This window comes from Bos taurus, chromosome 26, assembly GCF_002263795.3.
Source record: "Bos taurus isolate L1 Dominette 01449 registration number 42190680 breed Hereford chromosome 26, ARS-UCD2.0, whole genome shotgun sequence".
Lineage (NCBI taxonomy): Eukaryota > Metazoa > Chordata > Mammalia > Artiodactyla > Bovidae > Bos > Bos taurus.
Window position 1 is genome coordinate 50,520,264 of NC_037353.1, and position 24,332 is coordinate 50,544,595.

The 24,332-nt window shown below is 52.5% G+C and overlaps 1 protein-coding gene across 1 annotated transcript in view; it reads right to left on the reverse strand.

Moving 5' to 3' along the window:
- TCERG1L (transcription elongation regulator 1 like) overlaps positions 1-24,332 on the reverse strand; it is a 478,247-nt gene that overhangs the window by 425,620 nt on the left and 28,295 nt on the right. The window contains exons 3-5 of the mRNA XM_024985954.2: positions 22,631-22,719; positions 13,704-13,858; positions 666-735 (exon numbers count right to left, since the gene is read on the reverse strand). Of these exons, the coding sequence (XP_024841722.1) occupies positions 666-735; positions 13,704-13,858; positions 22,631-22,719 (314 nt within the window). The remainder of the gene's footprint in view (positions 1-665; positions 736-13,703; positions 13,859-22,630; positions 22,720-24,332) is intronic.

Here is a 24,332-nt window from a genome sequence, read left to right on the forward strand (position 1 = left end):
ATCCACCTGCCCTTCCAGGAACTCAGACTCACAGACTTCGAATTTTACCCCTTTGCCTGGAAGTGAGTAGGGAAGGGCCACAGACCGGCCTTCCAGGAGGGCTAAAGCGGGAACAGCCACCCCTGGCTTGAGGGGAGGCCGATCTCCTCCCTTCTGTGCTGTGCCTGCAACGGGTCGTAAAGAGCAAACTTGGGCGAGAACGTGTTCTCCGGGCGCCACTGTGGGTCATTGGTCCTCACCCAGGCGTCAGCCGCCTCACTGATGACACGTCTGATTTGAGTTGAGAATCAACCTGAATGGAGTTACTGAATGGAGACCTGGTGGAGTTACTTTGCCCAAAGTCTCGAAGCCGGCAAGCCACAGAGCCAGACCTCTGAGCCAGAGCTGCAGGAGCCCCAGCCCACCCCTCACCCAGCACACGGCCCCACACGGCACCTCGATGGCTCCGTCCACTCCTCAGGGCCCCGGAAGCAAGGCCAGGGCTGAGCATGGGCCCAGGGAGGCCGCGGAGGGAGGTGCCGTCCAGTGTAGACTCGGGGCTCCCAGAGTGGCTGGGATCCCCCACCCTGTTTGGGGTTGAACCCGTTCCTGGCTCAGTCAACAGAGTCAAAATGATACTTTTCTTTCTCAAGGAAAGACGCACAGGGAAGGGCGTGGTCACCTACCGATTCCTCTTGGTTTTCACATCTGGGTCTTCCCTGCTGTCTTCAGAGCTCGATCCATCGCTGGGCTCGGCTGAAAGAAAGTCAGGTTGGTACGGTCAATACAGAGCTCGCAGCTTTGGCAAGCCACCAGGAAGCACCTCTTCCAGCAGGCTCAGCTTGAAATTAGGAAAACAGATTTCCCTTAAAGATGGACCTCAGTCCTATAACTATGCTACTGGGCTTCCCTTAAAGACGGACCCCTGTCCTGTAACTATAATAACTATCCTAGGGGGCGTCCCTTAAAGATGGGCCTCCATCCTATAACTGCACACTCCTTCCATACTTCAGCAGGAGAGAAATCTGTGCTGCTCTTGTGCACAGAAAAGTCATCTCTAGCTGCTGGCCGTGGAGAGGCTGTCAGACCCTCCAGAAGGGTGGGCGAGGGAGTGCATCCACCTGACCCCACCCCTCGCAGGACACGGGCCTGGACCGGCCCTTCTGTCCAAGCTGCCTCCGCGTCCCTGGGCTTGAACTGCAGACCCAGGCTCCCCCTCTGGCTCCTGCAGTGAAGGACCCGGGTTCTCTGCACACAGCCTGTGGACCGCTGCTGTCTACGTGTCTACTTTCTAAGAGCCAGATTGGTTTTGAAGTCAGGTCCCCTCCTTACACTCTGAAGAGGCTGGCCCTGTAAATGTTTGATGAGCTTTCGGAATGAAAAAGTAAAAAGGTTCTTGGGTGTTTCATATTTGTCTCCAAAAGGAAAGAGGAAAAATGAGTATAAAGATGGTTCCAGAGCGTTATTATTTCGGTCCTGACAGGCTGAACGATGCCCAGACACTCCCTGGCATCACAACTGCCTGCTCGCCTGCTTTTCATTCTGCGTCTGTCGTCCCAGGAAGCAGCCTTCTCGGAAACTCGTCCCTGGCGGGCCCGGGGACAGGGCTGGACCACCGCCCCCACCGCAAGGCTCGAACCCACGTCCTTCCTGAGGAGGCTCTGTAACAAGCTCGTAACGAATGTGATGCTTACGGGGAAATGTGAATATCCTCGACGGAAAAGCCCTCCACTCCTTTTCTTTTCATAAAACCCAACAGTCCTCCATGCGCACTGACTGCAATCCCAATAATGCCTCCAGCTCCGGCCCCAGCTATTCTCTGGCTGGCTCTCAGTGCCTGGTGTGGGGCTGAAACAAGACGAGGAGATGTGGGTCACGCCCTAGAGGCACCCAGCGAGCCCAGTCCACCCAGCCTCTGGGTTCTGGCGGCCTCTTCCCGCCAATGGCTTGTCCACACCAGACCCTGCCCTGCCCAGCGTGGCACAGTCAGGGGACCCAGGAGACTCCCCTGGCGGGCGCCTGAGCCCAGAGCAGGGCCCCCCAGCCCTGGCACCAGGGACACGCGGGCTGGACGACAGGCCATCCTGTGCCCCGCAGGGTGCTGAGTGGCATCCCTGGTCTCCAACCCCGGATGCCTGGTGTCCCTGCCAGTACTGACAACCACAAGTCTCCAGAAACCACCCAAACTCCCCCCCAGGAGACAGAGCGTCCTAGCCCCCGGCCCTGTTGAGAACCAGGGGTCTAGAGAAAGACCCTCGCGAGAGCAAAGCTAACAGGAGGGGAGGGGCCCGCTCCTTCTCACCCACACTCTCTCCCCACACTCCCGTCTGTGGCCCCCCAGTCACATAATTCAATGACAAAGACAACGCACACGTCATACGAACGCACAGCAAAACAAACGGCCAACCAACCAGTCGAAGGGTTCAATTTCTCTCATAATTACAGAAATGCCAGTGGACACAATGAATGGTTTTAGAAGCTTAAGGTTGGGTGATCTACAGTGCTCATGAGAGTAGCAGAATCTATCAGCAGGCGTGTGAACTGGCCCATCTTTTTGGAGAAAGATTTAGCAATATCTGTCACAATGTGAAATGCATGTACCTTTCAAACTGGTAATTCCAATACTATGAATTTATACAATGAAAGTACTCACAAATGCTCCTGAGATAACTATATGCGTACGAAGGTATTCTTATCAGTATTCTGTGTGTGCATGAAAAACCAGTGACCTGGAAGTCCACCAACTGGAAAGACCTGGTGGAGATGTCGGAGTCTAGTCAAGGTGGGCACGGGTGCGAAGGGAAGGGCTCAGAACTCGTGCATGCACACGTGCGCAGTCGCTCTAGTCATGTCTGACTCTGCGACCCCATGGGCTGTAGCCCACCAGGCTCCTCTGTCCATGGGGTTCTCTGGGCAAGAGTACTGGAGTGGGTTGCCATGCCTTCCTCCAGGGATCTTCTCAACCCAGGGAGTGAACCAGGATCTCTTGCATTACAGGCAGATTTCTTTACCACTGCTGCAAACTGGGAAGATAGCCATAGTGATGAGAAGCAGAAAGCGGAGCAGGTCAATTCCTCAGCCGTTCTATTAAAAGCACACATACACACAGAATCTGCCTGTCTTCACAATACATTGTTTTGTGCGTTTAATGGACAAGGAAGGGCACGTCCATTTGTGAAAAGGTGGAGTGAACAGGATAGTTGAAGCAGGTAGTCAGAGGTCTTCTTAGTCTGAGAGAATCACGTCTCCCATTCCTTTACAACGGCTGCCCTCATCCAGGGTCAGGTGAGCAGGGGAGTGTGAAGCACTGGTTTCTGAGGCAAACTGCTTTGAGAAGTGCTATTCCGGTCTCTCCTACGTCCTGGGCCTTGAAGGCAGAGACAGGACACAACCGCTTTATCGGCACTGATTCAGGGGCATCTAGAAACCTGAACAAGCCTTGGCCCTGCCCATCCAGCAAACTGAAGGCGAGTGTTTACAAAGCATCATTACAGAGCGTTACGGATCCCTGTGGGGCCTGCACGCCGGGCTCTGGAACCTTCCATCCCATCATAGTTCAGTTCAGTTCAGTCACTTAGTGTGTCGGACTCTTTGTGACCCCACGGACTACAGCACACCAGGCCTCTCTGTCCATCACCAACTCCCAGAGTTTATTCAAACTCATGTCCATTGAGTCAGTGATGCCATCCAACCATCTCATCCTCTGTCGTCCCCTTCTCCTCCTGCCCCCAATCTTTCCCAGCATCAGGGTCTTTTCAAATGAGTCAATTCTTCACATCAGGTAGCCAAAGTGTTGCAACTTCAGCTTCAGCATCAGTCCTTCCAATGAATATTGAGGGTTGATTTTCTTTGAGATTGACTGGTTGGATCTCTTTGCAGTCCAAGAGACTTTCAAGAGTCTTCTCCAACACCACAGTTCAAAAGCATCAATTCTTTGGTGCTCAGCTTTCTTTATAGTCCACCTCTCACATCCATACATCCATACATCCTACTGGAAAAGCCATAGCTTTGACTAGATGGACCTTTGTTGGCAAAGTACTGTCTCTGCTTTTTAGTAAGCTGTCTAGGTTGGTCATAACTTTTCTTCCAAGGAGCAAGCATCTTTTAATTTCATGCTGCAGTCACCATCTGCAGTGAATTTGGAGCCCCCCAAAATAAAGTCTGTCACTGTTTCCACTGTTTCTCCATCTATTTGCCATGAAGTAATGGGACCATATGCCATGATCTTAGTTTTCTGAATGTTTAACTTTAAGCCATTTTTTTCACTCTCCTCCTTCACTTTCATCAAGATGCTCTTTAGTTCTTCACTTTCTACCATGAGGGTGGTGTCATCTGCATATCTGAGGTTATTGAGATTTCTCCTGGCAATCTTGATTCCAGCTTGTGCTTCATCTAGCCCAGCACTTCTCATGATGTACCCTGCATATAAGCTAAATAAGCAGGGTGACAATACACAGCCTTGACGTACTCCTTTCCCTGTTTGGAACCAGTCTGTTGTTCCATGTCCAGTTCTAACTGTTGCTTCCTGACCTGCACACATATTTCTCAAGAGGCAGGTCAGGTGGTCTGGTATTCCATCTCTTGAAGAATTTTCAACAGTTTGTTGTGATCCACACAGTCAAAGGCTTTGGTGCAGTCAATAAAGCAGAAATAGATATTTTTCTGGAACCCTCTTGCTTTTTCTATGATCCAACGGATGTTGGCAATTTGATCTCTGGTTCCTCTGCCTTTTCTAAATTCAGCTTGAACATCTGGCAGTTCACAGTTCATGTACTGTTGAAGTCTGGCTTGGAGAATTTTGAGCATTACTTTGCTAGCGTGTGAAATGAATGCATTGTGCGGTAGTTTGAGCATTCTTTGGCATTGCCTTTCTTTGGGATTGGAATGAAAAGTGATCTTTTCCAGTCCTGTGGCCACTGTTGAGTTTTCCAAATTTGCTGGCATATTGACTGCAGCACTTTCACAGCATCATCTTTTAGGATTTTAAATAGCTCAATTGGAATTCCATCACCTCCACTAGCTTTGTTCATAGTGATGTTTCCTAAGGCCTACTTGACCTCACATTCTAGGTGAGTGATCACACCATTGTGTTTATCTGGGTTGTGAAGATCTTTTTTGTATAGTTCTTCTGCGTATTCTTGCCACCTCTTCTTAATATCTTCTGCTTCTGTTAGGTCCATTCCATTTCTGTCCTTTATTGTGCCCATCTTTGCATCACAGGGTACCTGGTAAATTCTGTCAGTGAGGGATTCTCTGCAGAGATGACCTGTCTACACTTACCTGCTTTATGCTGGGTCCTGTTACAAGGGCTAATCAGAGTGGGTGCCAATCTGATAATGGCGTTAACAAACAAGAAGCCTGGTTCATTCTTTGTGCGGAGGAGGCGCGGGTGAGGCCACCAGCTGGTGTCAGGGTGTGGACGGAACACAGGGCAGGTGATGGCCAGGGTTCCTCCCAAAGAGGGGCCAGGTGATCTGCATGGAGAGGTACCCTCTCGCCCGCCAGAATCCTTGTGGATGAGCGGTGATGCTCATCCTTGACTCTGTGGAACAACCAGCATCTGCGTTGTCAGCGGTCCCAGGTCTGGCCGAGCACCGGCCACCTGGCCCCCTGTGGCGTGGAGAGTGATGCATTGTTCCTGGGCAAACAGCACTTGGGAAAGTGACCCTTTCACAGGTCACAGCTGTGTTTACTCACAGGCACGGCTTCATGCCCTTCTTGGTGAAATGAAAGTCATCGTCAGTGTATATCTGCCTTGAATAAAAACAGCTGAAATGTTTACAGTTCAACTGAAGCCAAGTGACATCCTGCCAAGTCTATCACGGGTCGGGACAAAGCAGGGTGGAAGTGCCTGGCTCCCCGCACCCAACTTTTCTGTGTCAAGCAGGAAGCAAAATGCTTACCAGAGCCCCTTTTAATCTAATGCACATAAGACATCTGGCCAGGCTGGCCCTCCTTAGATCTGGAGTCAGACTCTCCACAGTGCAAATCCCTGGTCCCCCGCTCGATAGGAGTGTGACCTTGAGCAGGCCAAATGGTCTGCTTTCTTTAATTCCCTCTACTGTCAAAATAGGCATAAAGACAGAAGATTGCAGACCAATGGCCTCCAAAGAGGTCCACACCCAAACCCTGGAAAAGAAAGTGAAGGTGAAAGTCGCTCAGTCATGCCTGACTCTTTGTGACCCCATGGACTATACAGTCCATGGAATTCTCCAGGCCAGAATCCTGGAGTGGGTAGCCTTTCCCTTCTCCAGGGGATCTTCCCGACCCAGGGATCAAACCCAGGTCTCCCACATAGCAGGTGGATTCTTTACCATCTGAGTCACAAGGGAAGCCCAAGAATACTGGAGTAGGTAGCCTTTCCCTTCTCCAGTGGATCTTCTCAACCCAGGAATCGAACCCAGGTCTCCCGCAGTGCAGGCGGCTTCATTACCAGTGGAGCCACTGTGAATGTCTTAGGTTGCATGGCAGGGGTGAAGGCTCCTAACCAGCCTTGGGGCTCCAGAAACCAGATGCCTCTTGGACTGGAAGACACAGGAAGTGAGTTATGCCTGAGAGCCTCCAGAAAGAAGCAACTCAGACCCACCAGGGAGACTTCAGTCGGGCTTCTGACCTCCGGGACTGGAAAGCAGCAAGTTGGTGTTGGTTCAAGCTACTAAACTTGTGATCATCTGTTACAGCAGCAACAGGGAGCTGATATGGGTGGTGACCAGCTCCTGGGGAGGTGGCAGGCATGGAGGAACCAAGAGGTCCCTTTCCCCCCAGGGCGCACCCCCTCCTCCTGCCTAGGCAAGCCCCCTGCCCTACCCCACAGCAGCACCCTGTCCACCTTAGCCTCTGGGAGGTGCCCACGGGAGACAGAAGGCAGGGGAAAGAGGCTGGGAGATCGTCCTCCGCCTTGTCTGCCTCCCCACCCTAGAGGACAGACTCACAGGCGTTTTATCTGATCACCCTCTGGTACATCCTACCAGACTGCACCAAACCCCCGGCAGAAGGGACAGGATCCCCATCCTGAATGGGGCAGGTGATGAGGCAGCAGGGGCCAGAAGGCAGGAAAATTTCTACTGTGGACCAAAAGAGGTCACCTGCCATTTCAGGAAACAAAGAACGTTGCCTGCTAACAAGCCATCAGTCACAGCCCTGACGCTGAGCCTTGAGGGGACTTCAGGGCAGAGAAAAGCAGGGCACCGGTCATTGATAGTGAAGGTGTGCGTCTCAGGAGAGATGTCGCTGAGTCTGACTCTTGCACCTTCCCGCACACAGAAAAGCACAAATCGTTTACTTGAGATGTCTGTTTTTTGTGATTAGCTGTAGTCTTTTGGGTTCAATTAAATTTTTTTTCCTAAGGAAGAACCCCTGTATATCCTGGCTCCTCCCTTATCTCTGGAGAAGGAAATGGCAACCCACTCCAATATTCTTGCCTGAAGAATCCCGTGGACAGAGGAGCCTGGCTGGCTACAGTCCCTGGGGTCCCAAGAGTTGGACACAACTTAGTAACTAAACCACCACCACCTCCTCCCTCACCTTGGTCACCCACAAACTGGCACCTGCCGTCCACCTCTACAAGGGTTACATCAGGCTCTGCTGCACCTGCCAACCTTCAACACCCCTGGAAGGAGCTCAGGGTGGAGAGCAGGAGCAAGGCTCTCTGTGCTCTGAAGAAACTGGCAGGACAGGTGTTCAGGCAGCTAGATATTTTCAGGAGCTGATTTTATGAGCCCAGTTCTTGTACCTCCTCATATCTATAAAAGCACCAAAATCCTCCATGGTGATGACTGCCCCTCATGACTAGCAGTAACCCTCATGAGACTAGTAGAAATCTGCAAAAATATGTGTCTGATTGCATGGACTCCCCCTTCACCAAAATCACATATATACTGACCCGCCCCCGACTCATCGGAGCTGTCTCTCATTGCTAGCTACCCGAGATGCTGCCTCCCAGGCTGCAGTCTTCATTTCACCACAAATAAAACTTGACTCACAACTCTCACATTGCGCTTTTTTTTTCTTTTTTTAAGTCAACACCGTTTGGAGCAGCTCCTCAGAGTGATCTGAGAGGCTCTCTCCCTGGCTACAGTCCTCAGTGAGGTCCCCGAATAAAACGTATCTCACGACTTTTCATTTCACTTCAGTCTCCACTACCCATTGCCCTGAAGAGAGGTCTTTGGTGCTTCAGGTAAACACGGGTGGCAGAACTGAGCTGCTAAGAGATTTGGGAAATGCTGAAGCTGGAGGGAAGACAAACGTGAGTGGGGCGTCCTCACCAAGGAAGAGCCTGTAGCAGCCCCGAATGTCAGGACACGGAGCGGACATGGCGTGAAGGCTGCTCCTTCTCACTTCGCAGTTCAACAGGCATTATTACCAACTAGCAGCCTGTCTGCTAGAGCCATAAAAGTCTGCATGCACTGGAGGATGATTAGGAAATAATTCAGGCCTTTAGCTAAACCTCTCAGCAAGGAAAACAGAATGGAGAAAAGGGGGCCTTTTCTTTATCTGTTGAAAGGCTTAGTCCTTCTGGCAGTTCTGCACCCTTTTCCCATAGTTGCCTGACAATATTAACTCCTCCTTCCATGCTGATATTCCTAGTATGCACACAAAATACACACACACACACACACCCCTCCAAACCTACTGCAGTTAAATGTGGCAGAAAGTGAAAGTGTGAAAGTCGCTCTGTCCTGTCTGACTCTTTGCGATCCTATGGACTATACAGTCCATGGAATTCTCCAGGCCAGAATGCTGGAGTAGGTAGCCGTTCCGTTCTCCAGGAGATCTTCCCAACCCAGGGATCGAACCCAGGTCTCCGACACTGCAGGTGGATTCTTTAGCAGCTGAGCCACGAGGGAAGTATTTTGTCAAATTCTACTTGCCTCTTGAAAAATAATGAATATCAATTGGAATGCTTAATGGTTCCATTTCAGACAAGAAACAGGTTTTAATATTTAAATCTATAATGACTCATAGCCCAACACAATGTGAAAAACAAAATTCTATACCAAGGACAGTCTTCCCTAGAGCTGATTCTTATAATAATTAGGGTCAGAACATTAGATGAGTCATGACAGGTGATCAGCCAGGGAAAAATTCACCTTGCTCGTGGCCTGAGGTCAGCAACTCTGCCTGCTCATTGCTAATTAGTCTTCCAGAAATACTCCCTGTCCTGTTTTGCTGCAAACAGAATAATTTCAGTGAGTGGATCTTAGGAAATTACAAGTTATCCATTTAAATGTCAATTCCTGCTCTGAAACTGGAAGTTGAGAACGGAGGTCATTTGCATGTCTTTAAGATGCAGGTTAAAGACTTTTAAGACGGCTTAAGGCAGCTCTTCCTCTTTTAATAAGAGTAAGTAAGGTTAAAGCTCATTTTGTAGCTGCTTGTAAATTTATGATCACACATCTATCTGGATAGAGTGGTTCAGGGGCCACCATTACAATGGTCAGACAAAAATGGCTTGATGTGTTAAGCCCATAAGAGTCGGGTATTTCCAGCTGTGTTTGTTAGATTTAAGGCTCCATTCTCCACCTTTTTAAGTGCAAAATGAGATTCAGGCCAGCAGAGTGAAATGAAGCCCTGATCTATGACCCAGATAATTCAGGTCCTTGTTGTAATTAATTATACAAGGAGGCCATTGGACAGACCTCTGAGCCAGTAAAAGCCTCAGGGTTACCAGTCAGTGGGGACGCTGAGGAGGGCCAGCGGGGCAGGAGGCAGGCCTTCCTGGTGCCTGGCAGCTGATTCCCCCTGCTCTGCCTCTGTGCCTGCACCAGGCCAGCCTTCCCTGGCTCCAACGACTTTCGGTTTGGGGCTTCAGCATCAGAATCGATTTTTGCTCACATAAACTCTTCACTTTTCTAACATGCTTGTTAATCTTCTAATACTGTCCTCCACCTCAGAAGCCTGGAAAGGGCAGAGGACTCGGGGTGGGGGAGGACCCTGCTCACCCCTCTCTGCTCTCGTAGCCCTGGCTCAACTTGGTCCAGGGCAGAAAAACAGGTGACCAACTGTGTCCTGACTGCTAACAAGTTCCATCCTTTCTCATCCCTGCCAGGCCTCGGAAAAATAAAGAAACAGCACCCAATTATCTCTGAGAATGCAAGCTGCAGGAAGGAGCGAGGAGACTGCCCACATTGTTTGCAAGTAAGTATCCCCGTGACAAGCTGCACCTGAACGTCCTCCAGGGATTGGCAGGTCTCGGGACACCAGCCCCACAGGTGGTGACGGTGAGGACGCTGGACGCCGGGTGTCTGTGTGTGAGGGGTTTTGGTTCAAGCCTTCATTCAGCATGCAAAGCATCTTTTCAGATAATGGATGCCTCAGTCAAAGGAGGGAGCAAATTCACAGCCCAGTTCTCGCTGTCCCTGAGAACAGCTTGTGTTACAGACTGAGATCTGCATCTGGAACATTCGCTTCTCAGAGTCAGCCGGCTCGAGCTGATGCTCTGGGGGTGCACTCATCATCTTACGAGAGGGGAATGTACTGAGAAACGGAACACTCCCTGCCACACCAGGAAACAAGGATGCCACGGTCGCCAGTGACCACAGCCCTCCAGCGTGAGCCGGTGAGCCCTGAGGGCACTCAGGAAGGAGAATACGGCACCTAGCAGCCGTCAGAAGACTCCCGCTGCCCACGGTAAGCCCCAGAGGAACTCAGGGTGTGAAAATGGAGGGCACTGGCCCCAGACAAGCCGAGGTGCATACGGAAGGAATGATTTCACTAAGCCCACACTCTTGCACTTTCCCATACATGGAAAGGCACTAAATTCCTTACTTTGGGATATCTGGTTTTCTTTAGCAAACAATAATCTTTGGGTGTTCAGACTACCTGACCTTTGCTGTAAAACGTCTATGGAACCTGGCTTGCTCAGAATACTTCTCTCAAGGTCACTTGAGATGCTGTCTCCTGGGCTTGAAGTCCTAAAAATGTCTGCCAAATAAGACTTAACTCTCAACTTGCAGGTGGGGTGTACTTTCTCAGTTGACGGAGTTATCGGTATCCATCACTCCATCTCAGCAGACTGCTGCCAGCTTTGCAAGAGCAACCTGTCCATGTCCGTTAGCACTGATCAAAATGTTGACGAAGCTTTTAAGACACTTTCTCCTAAAGTTCCATTCAAATGCTCTGGATCCAGCACAGGCTGATCTGTGTTATCTGTGTTAGCGTCACTTGAGATGGGCTCAAAAATACTCAAAAACCACTCCAAAGCTAAAGCAAACACTCACTCCAGAGGTCAAGATTCCATTTCCCGGCCTTTCAGCCAAGCTCTGCGGGTCAGTCAGGGAAAACTGTGATCTCAAGATCTCAGTGAAGCCAAGACTGTTTCAACCCACGTGCTCAGGGAGTGCACCTTTCCCAACACAACTGATGAACAATGTGTAAGACCTAATCGGCGGATCTGAACACATGGAAGTGTTCTGCTCTGGCTCTCGGGAAAATGAGATTTGCTGGGGCAGCTTCTGAACAGCTATCTCTCTGCCACGCATTGGATTCCTCTGCAGCTGGGAAAGACCTTTTCCCTTCTCCACATGCACTTTAGGTGAATCCAAGCACCCTTCAAACAAAGAGTGGATGGACTTCCTACAAAGCTCTGGAATGGGTGCATGATGGAGAAGGTTCAGTTCAGTTCAGTTCAGTCGCTCAGTCGTGTCCGACTCTCTGCGACCCCATGAATCGCAGCACGCCAGGCCTCCCTGTTCATCACCAACTCCCAGAGTTCACTCAGACTCACGTCTATCGAGTCAGTGATGCCATCCAGCCGTCTCATCCTCTGTCGTCCCCTTCTCCTCCTGCCCCCAATCCCTCCCAGCATCAGAGTCTTTTCCAATGAGTCAACTCGTCGCATGAGGGGGCCAAAGTACTGGAGTTTCAGCTTTAGCATCATTCCTTCCAAAGAAATCCCAGGGCTGATCTCCTTCAGAATGGACTGGTTGGATCTCCTTGCAGTCCAAGGGACTCTCAAGAGTCTTCTCCAACACCACAGTTCAAAAGCATCAATTCTTCGGTGCTCAGCCTTCTTCACAGTCCAACTCTCACATCCATACATGACCACAGGAAAAACCATAGCCTTGACTAGACGGACCTTTTTTGGCAAAGTAAGGTCTCTGCTTTTGAATATGCTATCTAGGTTGGTCATAACTTTCCTTCTGAGGAGTAAGCGTCTTTTAATTTCATGGTTACATGTTACCAATTATGACATGTAGTCTCAAGGGGCAGTCTTACAACATCTGGAGCAAAAACCAAATGATGGGGAAAAAAAGAGCAAAGAAACTGTTGCAGTAAAAAGGGAAAAAAAGGAATGGGTTTTTTTCTTTAACTTCCCTTGTGACTCAGACTAAAGAACCTGGCTGCAATGTGGGAGACCTGGCCTCAATCCTGGGTTGGGAAGGTCCCCTGGAGAAGAGAATGGCTACCTACTCCAGTATTCTGGCCTGGAGAATTTCATGGACAGAGGAGCCTGACAGGCTACAGTCCATGGGGTTGCAAAGAGTCAGACAGGACTTAAAGACTTTCACCTTTCCTGAGAATAAAGAAGATAAGGAGAACAGTGAGTAGGCCTGAACATTCCTAGTTTTTTTTTTTTTTTTTTTACTTTAACTGCTTCTAACTCTGCATGTCTATAACTAAGTTTGCTTTTCTGCCCCTTAACTCTGCAGGAGCTACACTTCACACCTATTTCCTTTGACTCGATGCTAAATACATCCTGTGTCTGGTGTTTACCCTCAGGACACCCTTCCCCCTGTAGTCACATATCAGAAAGAAGGCTGCAGCCCCAGGGACTGACAGATGCGGTTGCTGGGCTGCTGGCACTGGCCTGTGGCCTTCTTTGAAACAATGCGAGAGGGGGAAATCAAGACCCTAACAGCTTTGTTCGTCTTCACTGACTCCTGACTGTGAGCCCTCATCTTACATAAGCCCCTAGACTCCTCATGACGCAAAGGGCTGCTTCAATGGAAAAGACTGATGTTGGGAAAGATTGAGAGCAGGAGGAGAAGCGGGTGACAGAGGATGAGATGGGTGGATGGCATCACTGACTCAATGGACATGAATTTGAGCAAGCTCCGGGAGATGGTAATGGACAGCGAAGCCTGGCGCGCTGCAGTCCATGGGCTCACAAAGAGCTGGACACGACTGAGAGACTGAACAAGACTCCCCGTGGATGGGGACACAGTTCTGGAGGCCTGAGCCTGCTGTCTTCCCCTCTCAGCCAGGTGAGAATTAAAGCCACCTTTGTATCTCCTCCACACTCTCTGTATTTTTCCTTTGGCTTCGGTGGGCAGAGAAGGCCAAGATTCTGGCCAGCAACAGAACTAGCACATCAAAGTGATCACCACGGATGAGTTTACCTGGTGAGACTGCTTTGCATTTTCTAGAATGCTTAACCAATACCCATTAATTTGATAATAGAAAACAACTTTTTAAGAGAGAAGGTTAAATGCAGGCTAATATCTGAGCTGGAAAGGAAGCTCCCGGTGGCTGAAGGATAACCTTCTCTGGGTTTGTAAATTTACGCAATGCAAAGAGAAAGCCAGAACCGATCCCGTGGAAGGATCAAAGTTTCTGCAGAAAGTGCCATAAAAACTTAATGACTAAATTCTGAAACAGGGAGCATGAGTCCTTCAAAATCAACTGCCAGCACAACCGGGCATTGTGCTCTCCTCTCCCGCTAAAGGATGTAGAGTCTAGACTCTCCTACAGGTGGGTGCCCAGGTCCCGGCTGTCTTAGTTACTTGCTGCCGCCTCCAGCTTGCGCTTGTGCGGAGGGTCTTCGATGATCCTGTTGAGGTCCCCGCGGTTCCTCAAGTCCATCGGCTTCTCCCAGACGGACAACTGCATCGTCGGGTTGAAGAAGAAAACTCGGTCATCACCCGTCCAGACCACACACCTGTGCAAATCGAGAAACTGCTCTTAGTCTCTCTGAGAGGCATGCATCAAAAGACCATAGTGTGTGTTCTAAGTCGATCAGTCGTGTCTGATTGTCTGCGATCCCATGGCCTGTAGCCTGACAGGCTCCTCTGTCCATGGGATTCTCCAGGCAAGAAAACTGGGGTGGGTTGCCATGCCCTCCTCCAGGGGAGCTTCCTGACCCAGGGATCAAACCCGAGTCTCTTATGTTTCCTGCATTCGCAGACAGGTTAGTGCAGGCATGCATCCAAACCCAAAATGCCCTTGGGGCTGAAATCCACACATTCACAAAAGTAGTATTTTACAAAGTATGAATAATAATAGCGATGTCTGGCTTTTCAGGGTGATTCTCAGATGTTTCTCATACATCCTCTCATTCTATTCATAGGCAGACAGCCACCTGACCTTCCTTCTACTGGTAAGGACAGCAAAGTTCAGAGACATGAGAGGCTCAACTGGGTCCCAGGAGTTCTGAGCTCTTCCCAAAGGCCAGCTCTCCTTTCAGTTGGATTCCCACTCTGGCTTTGGGTCCAAGGACCGTAACACAGACCTTGGTTCCCAGTAAACTTCCCCAATTGGACGGTGACTGAGCAGCAGGGTTCATGGAGCCACACAGAGGCCACAGCCCATCCCTCTCCAGCTGAGAACCAGCAACCCGGCTGCTGGAATCAGCAACCTCAGCCCTGTTGAGGTGTCCCGCTTTGCTTTCAGAAGAGCAAAGAATTAGCTTTGCATTTTCACATGGAGGAAATGAAAATCTCCAAAAGGAATAATATGCAATTTTAAGACTTCATCTCTGTGAAAGTTTATCAGAGAGAAGGAAAGATTGCAAAGGAGAAATAGTGAAGAAAAGAAAAACAAAGGAAAGGAAGAGCTCCCTTTCCGCGGAGTGAGTCTGCAGTGTGGGAACGCACACGGGAATTCAGACCCGGCCTCAGTGTGTCCCAGCAACACAGCCGGTCGAGGTCACCGGAGCGGCCTCAGGCTGTCCTGTGACCAGTCTCGTGATGGTGCAGAGAAGTGAGCTCTGTCCTGCCTCTGGTCTGGCCCTTCCAGAAGATTCTTCTGGGGTTAGGCCTCTCCCCTCCCATGACCTCAGCATCCTAGTGACCTCTGAGGGCCCGGGAAGCTCCAGGACTCTCCCCAGGCTCCTCAGAAGCTGCAGGAATGGGCAGGACTAGTCCTCGTGGACTGAAGCCCTCTGGTCATTGATTTCTTGAGGGATCAGGGACACTTCTGGGCACTTGCCGGCCTCCTGAGCACCAGCTCCTGCCTTACCATCAGACACACCTGGTTGCCTGCCCCCTTTCTGGATCCAGGCAGCACACACCAGTCTGCTTCCCACAGAGAAAATCACGCCCACCCTTGAGCCTCTGTGCTCAGACCAGCGGGCCACTTCCCGTGGGCCAGACAGAGGCTTAGTGCAGGGGCTAGCCTCATGTTCTGAAACTCTGTGCAGACCAGATCCCTACGTAGAAATGACCTTTAGATGGTCTGTCTGATTTACTCCGCAGCCAGGCAGGGTTCATGGGAGTGGTGAGCCAAATAACGACCCCAAAGAGGTCTACATCCTACTCCCAAGAACCTATGAATGTTACCTTACAGGGCAAAAGGGACCTCTCAGGTGTGATTAAGTTCCTGTCTTGAGATGCAGGGAGTAGGCTGGGCTGTCCAGGCAAGTTTAGTGTCATCAGAAGGGTCCTCATAAGGGAAGAGGGAGGCTGGGAGTCAGAGTGAGAGAAGGGGATGGGAGGATGGAAGCAGAAGACAGACAGACAGACACACACACAGGATGGGTGGAGACAGAGGTCAGAGGATGCGCCACTCTGGCCTTGATGTTGGAAGAAGTGGCTGTGGATGCCAGTGTCTCTAGAAGCTGGAAAGTCTAGAGCAGTCTCCCCTGAGCCTTGGGAGGGAATCAGCCCCCTCCTCCCCACCTGGATTCAGCCCCGTGGGGTTGGATTCTGACCTCCAGAGCTGTGAGATGTGAGTTTCCACAGGTTGACGACCAGTAGACCTCACCCTTGACCCCTCCCCATCCTGGGCACCAGCACCAGGGTCTGCATCTGGCCAGCAGCAACCTAGACCCCCACACTGTATAGGCCCCTGCTGGCCTGGTCATCCAGGTAGAAGGCCATGACCTGCCTTCTCAGTGGATGCACCATCCAGCTCTAGGCCTGCCCTTGACCTTCAGGTGACCTTGAGAGCTGCCCTCACCCTCCGTGATCTCCGTTCCATCATCTGTGTGGGGGGGGCCTGCGATGGACATTTGTGTTATTCTAACATGCCCGTCACTGCGGGAAAGCTGAGGCAAACATGAGGGTCAGCCTTTACTAGAGACTGGATGACGGGCCAACAAAGGCCAGACCTGAGGGGCAGGACTGGCGAGCTGGACAAGGACCTGCCCGATGCACGGGTCTGCCTGCCACCCCCAGCGGGCCCCGACAGGGCACAGGTGACCTCTCGTGGGAGGAAGCTGCCTGCCTGCCGGTGCAGAAGTCGTCTGGCTTAGGAAGCTTTCACTGTGTATAAAGCTGCAGGTAATTATGCTGTTCTGTACATTATGTACAATTCTGCCACTGTGAGTTCTCGCACAGAATTCTGGGCCAGCAGGGACCATAAACCCTGCCAGGAGCACAGCCCCTTCCCTCTCAGATGCTCTGCAGGGTGACGGAGTGCCTCCTGCCGGGGCTGGGGGCTGCGCTCCTGGCAGCACTCAGCACATGTTCTTAGCACCACGAGTAGCCCACTTGGGTTATCTGCGCACCAGGGGGTGGGGTGGGGGGAGGTTTGCCTGGTGTGAATGCAGGCTGTTTGCAGCTTCAGCTAGATCAGACTGCAGGCGATGTCGAGTAAGAAGCCAGCAGACCCTCAGCAGTGCAGAGGGTGAAGCCCAGTCCTGGGCACCTTCTAACACGGAGGGCATCCATCTGTCTGGTCTGGTGCACGCAGGCGGCTGGTCACTGCCCACACACAGGCTTCTAAAGCCTTCTTTGGCCAGGCTGCAGCTGGAAAAAGAGCTCCAAGACCAAAGCTCCTGGCAGCGAGTAGGCTGGTTTGTGACAGTCGCGACGATGTCTTTTCACTGTCTGACTGCGCTTGGCCTGAGTGGGAAAGTCCAGGTGCAGCTTTGACTCGCTGCGCCCTTGTCTGTCTATTTACAAATTTAGGAGCTGCTGTGTGACCCCGGGACCCCTGATGGCACCTGCAGTACAGTGAACCTTTACAGCAGATACACCGGACAGGTACAGCTGTTCTGGCAGGAAGTCATCCTGTGCTCAGCACCCCTCCACCCATACACATGCACACACGCTTGTGTGTGCACACACATGCACACACATACATTCACACATATGCACACACACACTTGTGCATAAAGGCACATGCACACACACTCACACTTGTGCACGCACACACGTGCATTGACACACAGCATATACACTTGTGTGTGCACACACGAGTACACACTTGTGCGTAGATGCACATGCACACACACTCACATGTGTGCACCCACACATGCATCCCCACACGTGCATATACAAGCACACCAGTGACCTGGGTGCCACAGCCCCGCCCCCAGTGGCCTCAGCGTCATGGCTGCCTGGTCTGTCCCCTCCCCCAGAGTCACTGGGGGCACTGAGAAGCCCAGGGGCGTGGAGCCCTGCCTTCCAGGATGGCTTTGCCTCTGTGTGTCTCAGCACCTCAGGCAGTGATCTCACTGCTGTGGACTCGGTGTCCTCATTTATAAAAGCAGGCTGGTGGACGCAGGTCTAGTCCCAGATGATTTCTTAAGTCCCTTCTAACTTCTATTCTGTCTTCTATTCTTTTCTGTTAATTTTCCAGCTTTGTCCAGGACCCCAGGCATGGTCATACTAATGCCCTTCCATGCGGATCAACCTTATGGGCAGGGACACAGTCCCCGGCTCCTGAGCTAGTCTGTCCTGGGCTCTGGGTAGCTGTGCTCAGAGGCTCACTGCTGCACCTGGAGACCATGCCTGCCCTGGGATTGCTTCCCGAGCAGCCCGGTGGGGTCAAGGGCGTGGGGCAAACCCTCGGTGATTGGCCTCCTGCTGAGACCACATCCTCTTAGCCCAGCCCTTCCCCAACCACCACACCCCGCCCGCCTTCCTCTGCCCCTTTCCTGGAACCACTCCTCAGTACCTCCGGGCTCTGGGAGCTCTGTCCTAAGTGCTGCTTCTGTGGACCCTGACCTAAAGGGGAGGAAGGATGGAGTAGAATCTAAACCTCAGGAGAGTTTCCGAAGCGAGAGGCAGGCGGTGTCTGTGCAGGACACGCACCCTCACCTCCTCCTTGAAGACCGCACTTTGGGGTTTTCAAAGACGAGACCTGGTCCCACCAAACTTGGCACCATCAGGGCTACAGCGACTGAAGGGCCCGGGGAGCGATGAGTTCCCTGAGAAAGCGGGTCAGCGAGGGTCTGCCCACGTGAGAAAGTCTGGGGCGTGTGCATCCACCCCCAGGGGACGGGACACTTCCGCCAGAATTACCGAGGGGCTGGCAGCCTCCATCACAGAGGCAGGGAGGGGCTCATGCTCCCGTGGGCGCAGAGAGGGGTGCAGAGGTAGCCCCCTGCCAGCACCCCAAAGGCTGTGTGAGGCCAGCCTCAGCCAACCCGTCTCCCCACTGGCTCTTGGAGGTGTCCTGGGGTCCTAGAGCTGTGATTCTGCCTGGCCTGAAAAAGTTCTGGATGACACGTGAAGTGGGGCCCGGGGGAATAAGAAGCAGCTGGAAGCAGGTGAGTGATGCTGTCGCAGACCCTGGTGGGATGGGGGGCCCTAAGCAGTGCTCCTAGTGGGCGAAGAGTGGGGGGGTCTCAGCCTCCAGCCCTGGTAGCTGCTGACAGCCATCACCTCCCTGGACGCTGGCTGAGGGCAGACCGTGCACCTGGGCATGTATCCTTCGCAAGAAGTGGATACACTCAGACGCAAAGACACGTGGGCTCCAAAAGATCCCCCTGACGGGAGGCCCAGTCAGACTCAGGTCATCATCCCACTGAGCTCCTGGGCTCCTTCCCCTCTGGCTCCAAGCCCGGCTGTTAAGAAAGAAGCTGCACGTCGACCGGAACTGACTTGGTTCTCCCCAGATGCCGGACGGGTCTGTGCTGTAGGTTTGCTTCCTCTGGGTCGTGCTGATTCCGTCGGAACCGGGAGCCACGTAGACAGATGGTCACACCACACCCTCCTCTCGGAGAGACCCAGTGCCCGGACCACCGTGCGGGGAGCAGCCCAGCCCCCACTGCCACCACCACCCAGCCTCTCCAGTGACGGGAGAGCGGAGCCAATTAGAGACTTAATGGAGGGTTATTACCCCAGAGACAGAGGAGTGACAACAGTTAACACGCACAGGCTCATCCAGAACAAAGAGCCCGCTTCCTGTGCCACAGGGACGCCTGCGGAACTGGAGCAAAGAGCTGGCGGCAGGTAAACCACGTGATCCCCCAGGAGAAATCTGCCCACTGGTCACGCCTGGTCTCCACCGGACCGAGCCAGCTGTGTGATGCAGAATTAATTTCACGTATCGTTTATGCACATTTTAAGTAATACATATACATTCCTCTGGCTTAATCACAATGTATGATTCTGGATGGCTGCCATGTTCCCTCTCCTCTTTAACTGTCCCCAAATCCCAGAGGGTACAATTAGCGTGCCAGAGGTAGTTAAGTCTGGTACAAAACGTCCACGCTTAGCAGCCTTAGAACACGAAGACCCGTTTTAGCAAATGGAAATGGGGACTGCTGGCTTGCCGTACAAAATGATCCCCCCATTGCCTTCACACAGCACACCCCAGCGTTCACGGCTCTGCAAGGGGCAAGATATTTCCGCTCCTCTCTCCAAGCATCCAGCTCAGCCCAGCGGGGAAGGGCTCCGTGCCTCACCCCCTCTCCCGCACGCGGGAAGGCACACCCAGGTCCCTCTGTCCTCCGGGCACTTGTCCCGAGTGCACTGTCCCAGGAGCAGAGTCCTGTCTGCAGGGTGGACCCGTGTGCCCTGGGTCACAGCCACAGGGCTGAGGTCTCTGACCCCAGAAGGCAGCACCTCTGTGTGCTCTGTTCTCTGCCCTCTTCCCCGTTCTGCCCACCTTTGTCCCCGGGAAGGGGCTGACCTGGGAGAACTGAGAAGCCCCGGCCCCACGTAGCAGGTCGGGTGAGGCACTGTGGGGCCTGCAGACAAGAAGATTCAGGGAAAAGAGGGTGGAAACAGCTCTCCCCTCTTCCTCCTGGGACATGGTGGTTTATGCTCAGAAATGCGTATCTGGTAACGGCCTCATTCTGCACAGAGCTCCTGGGTTTCTGGCCGACCTCTGATGTGAGAGCAAGTCTCCCGTGGGCAGGAAGTGAAGCAAACACCTTCTGGGCAACTCCACCTGGACCACGGGCCGGGGCATCCAGGGGCACTTGCCTTCTTGGACAGTCACGGTGCCACCTACTCTGTTGTGACCTCCGTCAGAGTCCAGCTTCGTCACGGCAAGGGCTTCTGACCACAGGGACCCCCGAGCACCTGCTGCCCTGCCCATTGTTATGAGGACCAGAGCAGGGGGCCCTGCAGGAGCGGGCCTGGAGCTGGGCCAGCGGGGGCCTCTGCGGAGAGGCCGCCCGTCCAGGGGTGAACAGGCAGATCTGAGACGTGAGGGGGCTCAGCACACGGCTGTGACATGTGGACGATCGTGCCGTGCACACCTCCCAGCTCCTTGGCAGCCTTGCCCGCGCCTCGGGTCACCCCAGCTTCTGACAGCACCCGGGGGCCTGCGGGGTCCCGGGGTTCACGTCTCGCAGACCCGGTCCCCTGCCCCCGTCTCCCTGCCTCGCGGGTAGGGGGACACCCCCGCAGGTTCCTGCTTCTCTGAGAGCTAACGGCAGCAGGCGCCCGCGCGTTCTCCGTCTACATGAGCTCTCACACGCGGGGGTTAGGACCCCAGGATCCCACGGAGCATTCTGCCCTCAAACACAGCGTCACCGAGAAGTTGAAACCACAGCCCTGGAAGTCTCTACGGCTCAAGGTCAGGTCTCCTACCCAATTATAAGCCCCGGGGCAGCATCAAGTCCAGTGTGACAGGGTCACACACCTCGCTGAACTTACTGCAACCCCTCATATGATTTGCAGTCAAGTGAGCTTGCCTTAGAAACACACGCGAGGGACTTTGGTTCCAGAAGACCCCAGACGGCATCTCTGGCATCATAAAAAAAAATAATAGTTAAAATCTGTTTTGTCCCCCATTCAGTTACTGGCACCAAGCTCCTAAAACCCTTTTAATTAGCTGAGCGACTGGGGCATCGTTTTTACTCCTAAGGAGCACCCCTGACCTCATGTGAGTTCAGACTGATGACATGGTGACTGATACGCCTCCATGTGTGACCATGGAGGGTGGGGGCTGGTCCCAGAAAGACCGACCACATGATCAGAGGGTTGGTTTTCTGGCCCCACCACCAGCCTCCAGGAGCAGGGAGGACAAGCCTAGTAATAAGGCATTCAGAAAACTTCCTTTGGGTTCAGAGGGCTGCAGTGTGCTGACCTCGCTAACGTCCTGGGCGGGTGGCAGCCCCAGGAGGGCGTGGGGCCTGGAGACCCCCGCCCTGCCGCCTGCCCTTACCTCTCTGCCATCCAGCTGTCCCTGGGCTGTGGCCTGTATAATACAGATGTCATCACAAGTGAATCAATCACTCTCCTAAGTCCTGTGAGTCGTTCTAGCAAATTTTCAAACCTGACGGGAGGTTGTGGGAGCCTGGGACTCGCAATCAGCTGGGGAGACGTGCAGGGGCAGGGGGCTGGGACTCAGCCCTTGGCCCGTGGGGTCTGCGCTAACCCAGGAGCTGGCATCAGACCCGACTTGAATGGCAGGACACTCTCAGCACTGGAAACACTGCATCGTTAGGTGTCACCATCAGGGGCCCCGGACCTGTGAGGCATCCCCAGCTCACTGAGCACTAGAGCTGAAGGGTGGGAGGCCCTTGGGTGCCCGTGACACCAACCACTGAGCAGAGAAGGAGAGGGGGCCCCGTCTGTCGAGTTAAGAGCAGGGCTTCCCGCAGTAAGCAGATGGCCAGGGCAGGACAGATGCTGGGATCCACTCGGGACATCACACAGGGCAGACACCACACCCGGGGACCCCGGTCGGCTGCCGCTGCTACCTCGACGGACCTTAGGTGGCTCTGTTCCTGTTCTCTAAATTAGCTGTTCCTCCCAACCGTATCCTGCAGTCTAATCTGCAGGCTTTAAAACTAATTTTACTATAATAACCTTTTTTTTTCTGATTCTAAATTACTCCATTATAAAAGGACATTTTTGAAAACCAGAGTTGGCGGCTCCCTCGCCGAGGGCGCTTTGAGGGTTGAGGCGCGGAGAACGGGAATCCTCACAGGGCAGCCACAAAGAGCAGGCACGTCTTTAATTAACAGCTCCTCAGTTACGCTTTTCCTGGAGTCCACGGAAAGGCCTTTGAAGTGCAAGGCGTGCCGCCGACTCTCCAGACACGGCCTTGCTCAGATCAATACACAACGGCCTTCCTACTTTAATGCATATTTGCAAATATATTGGAGCAGGATAACTTATCACTTAAATGCTGTTTTTCTTTTGGCAGATGGTGACAACGGTGTGGAACTCTACCCGCCAGGAGCTGCAAATTGCTTTGTGTAAAACAGCATTACCCACAGGGCATGCGTTTCTCTTTGGTGGAGACAGCAAGCGCTGGGTCAGGCAGGGCTGTCTCCCTGACCCCCGGGCCCGGGGTGTCTTACCAGGGGGACCCCGGCACCGGGGTGGAGGCCACGGGCCTCGTGCCTTCGGGCGCGCCGTCCTCGCTGGCCACCAGGATTGACGGAGGCTCCTGTGAATAGAGAACGGGAAAGCACTTTAAAACAAATGGAAACACTCCTCTTCAATTAGAGGCAACCAAGTAAAGACTAACTGGTCTCCTGCAGACAGGCCTGCCCACAGCGGCTGTCAGGCAATGACCGGCTCAGCAGAACCAGCGCGCAGGCCTGGGGGTCACGAGAGCCTTTAGAATTCACAGCACGAGTGACGGTGTTGTGCGACCTAGACTAGGGCCTCCCTGTAATTATCCCAAATTGGCTTGGCTGCCTGCTTCTGCAGAGACAGACACAGGCAGAGCAGCTGAGAGCTCGCTTCTGAACGGCCCGACTCGTCTCTGGAGACAGGCTCACGGGGCCCCCGAGCCCAGCCTCCAGTGGCGGAAACCCTCCGAGCAGTGAGGGCCCCGGGAGGCTGGGCTGGGCGGGCCCAGCCCGTCCCTGGCAGGCAGGGGAAGTGACAAGCCCGTGTCCATGCAGTGTCCTGTCACCCCAAGGACGCCCCCCCCATTTCTGGAGTGTCCACCTGGGGGCAGAGTTCATGGCCTGTTTCACAGGGTGCAGCTGACTGTGATACAGTGGGGTCTCTGTCTTCATGTAGAAAAGAATGTCTGAACATGATATCCCCTAGAAGAAAATGAAGATTTATTTCCTAAAGTTAAAAAAAGAAACTTCAGCTAGGACACCTGACCATTGCTTATTATGGATAGAATCTGGACAGAATTAAAAGTTTTTCTGAGATCAGAAAACATAGGCAATTATAGCACCAACATAAACGTGAATCCAAGACTCAGATTGGCCTCTTTAGCTACGAGGATATACAAAAGACACTGGATTTTGTTAAGCAAAGGGAAAGTGAAAAGCGAAAGTGTTAGTCACTCAGTTGTGTCCAGCTCTTTGTGACCCCATGGACTGTAGCCCACCAGGCTTATCTGTTCATGGGATTCTCTAGGCAAGAATACTGGAGCGGGTAGTCATCCCCTTCTCCAGTGGATCTACCCCACCCACAGATTGAACCCAGGTCTCCTGCATTGCAGGCAGATTCTTTACCATCTGAGCCACCAGGGAAGCCCTTAAACAAAAGGAAACAGAACCAAACTCCTAATGGTAGAACTGAAAAATTACCATGAGAAAATTATTTTAAGAAGTCAGTGCTATCTCAAATTTTGAGCAGCTCTAAGAGAAAAATGGGAGAAGGCGATGGCACCCCACTCCAGTACTCTTGCCTGGAAAATCCCATGGATGGAGAAGCCTGGTGGGCTGCAGTCCATGGGGTCACGAAGAGTCGGACACGACTGAGCAACTTCACTTTCAGTTTCATGCATTGGAGAAGGAAATGGCAACCCACTCCAGTGTTCTTGCCTGGAGAATCCCAGGGACAGGGGAGCCTGGTGGGAGGCCGTCTATGGGGTCGCACAGAGTCAGACACGACTAAAGCGACTTAGCAGCAGCAGCAGCAAGAGAAAAATGAAACCACAGTGAGCACAGAAAATTCTAGTGGCAAAGAAACATTTCTTTCCTTCTACCACCTGTTTCCAATATTTTAATCTCAAATTTAGAATGATATAATAAGGACTGCATTTTCTTTCTTTGAAATGATTTGAATTTAGAATCAAAAATGGTCAGTAAG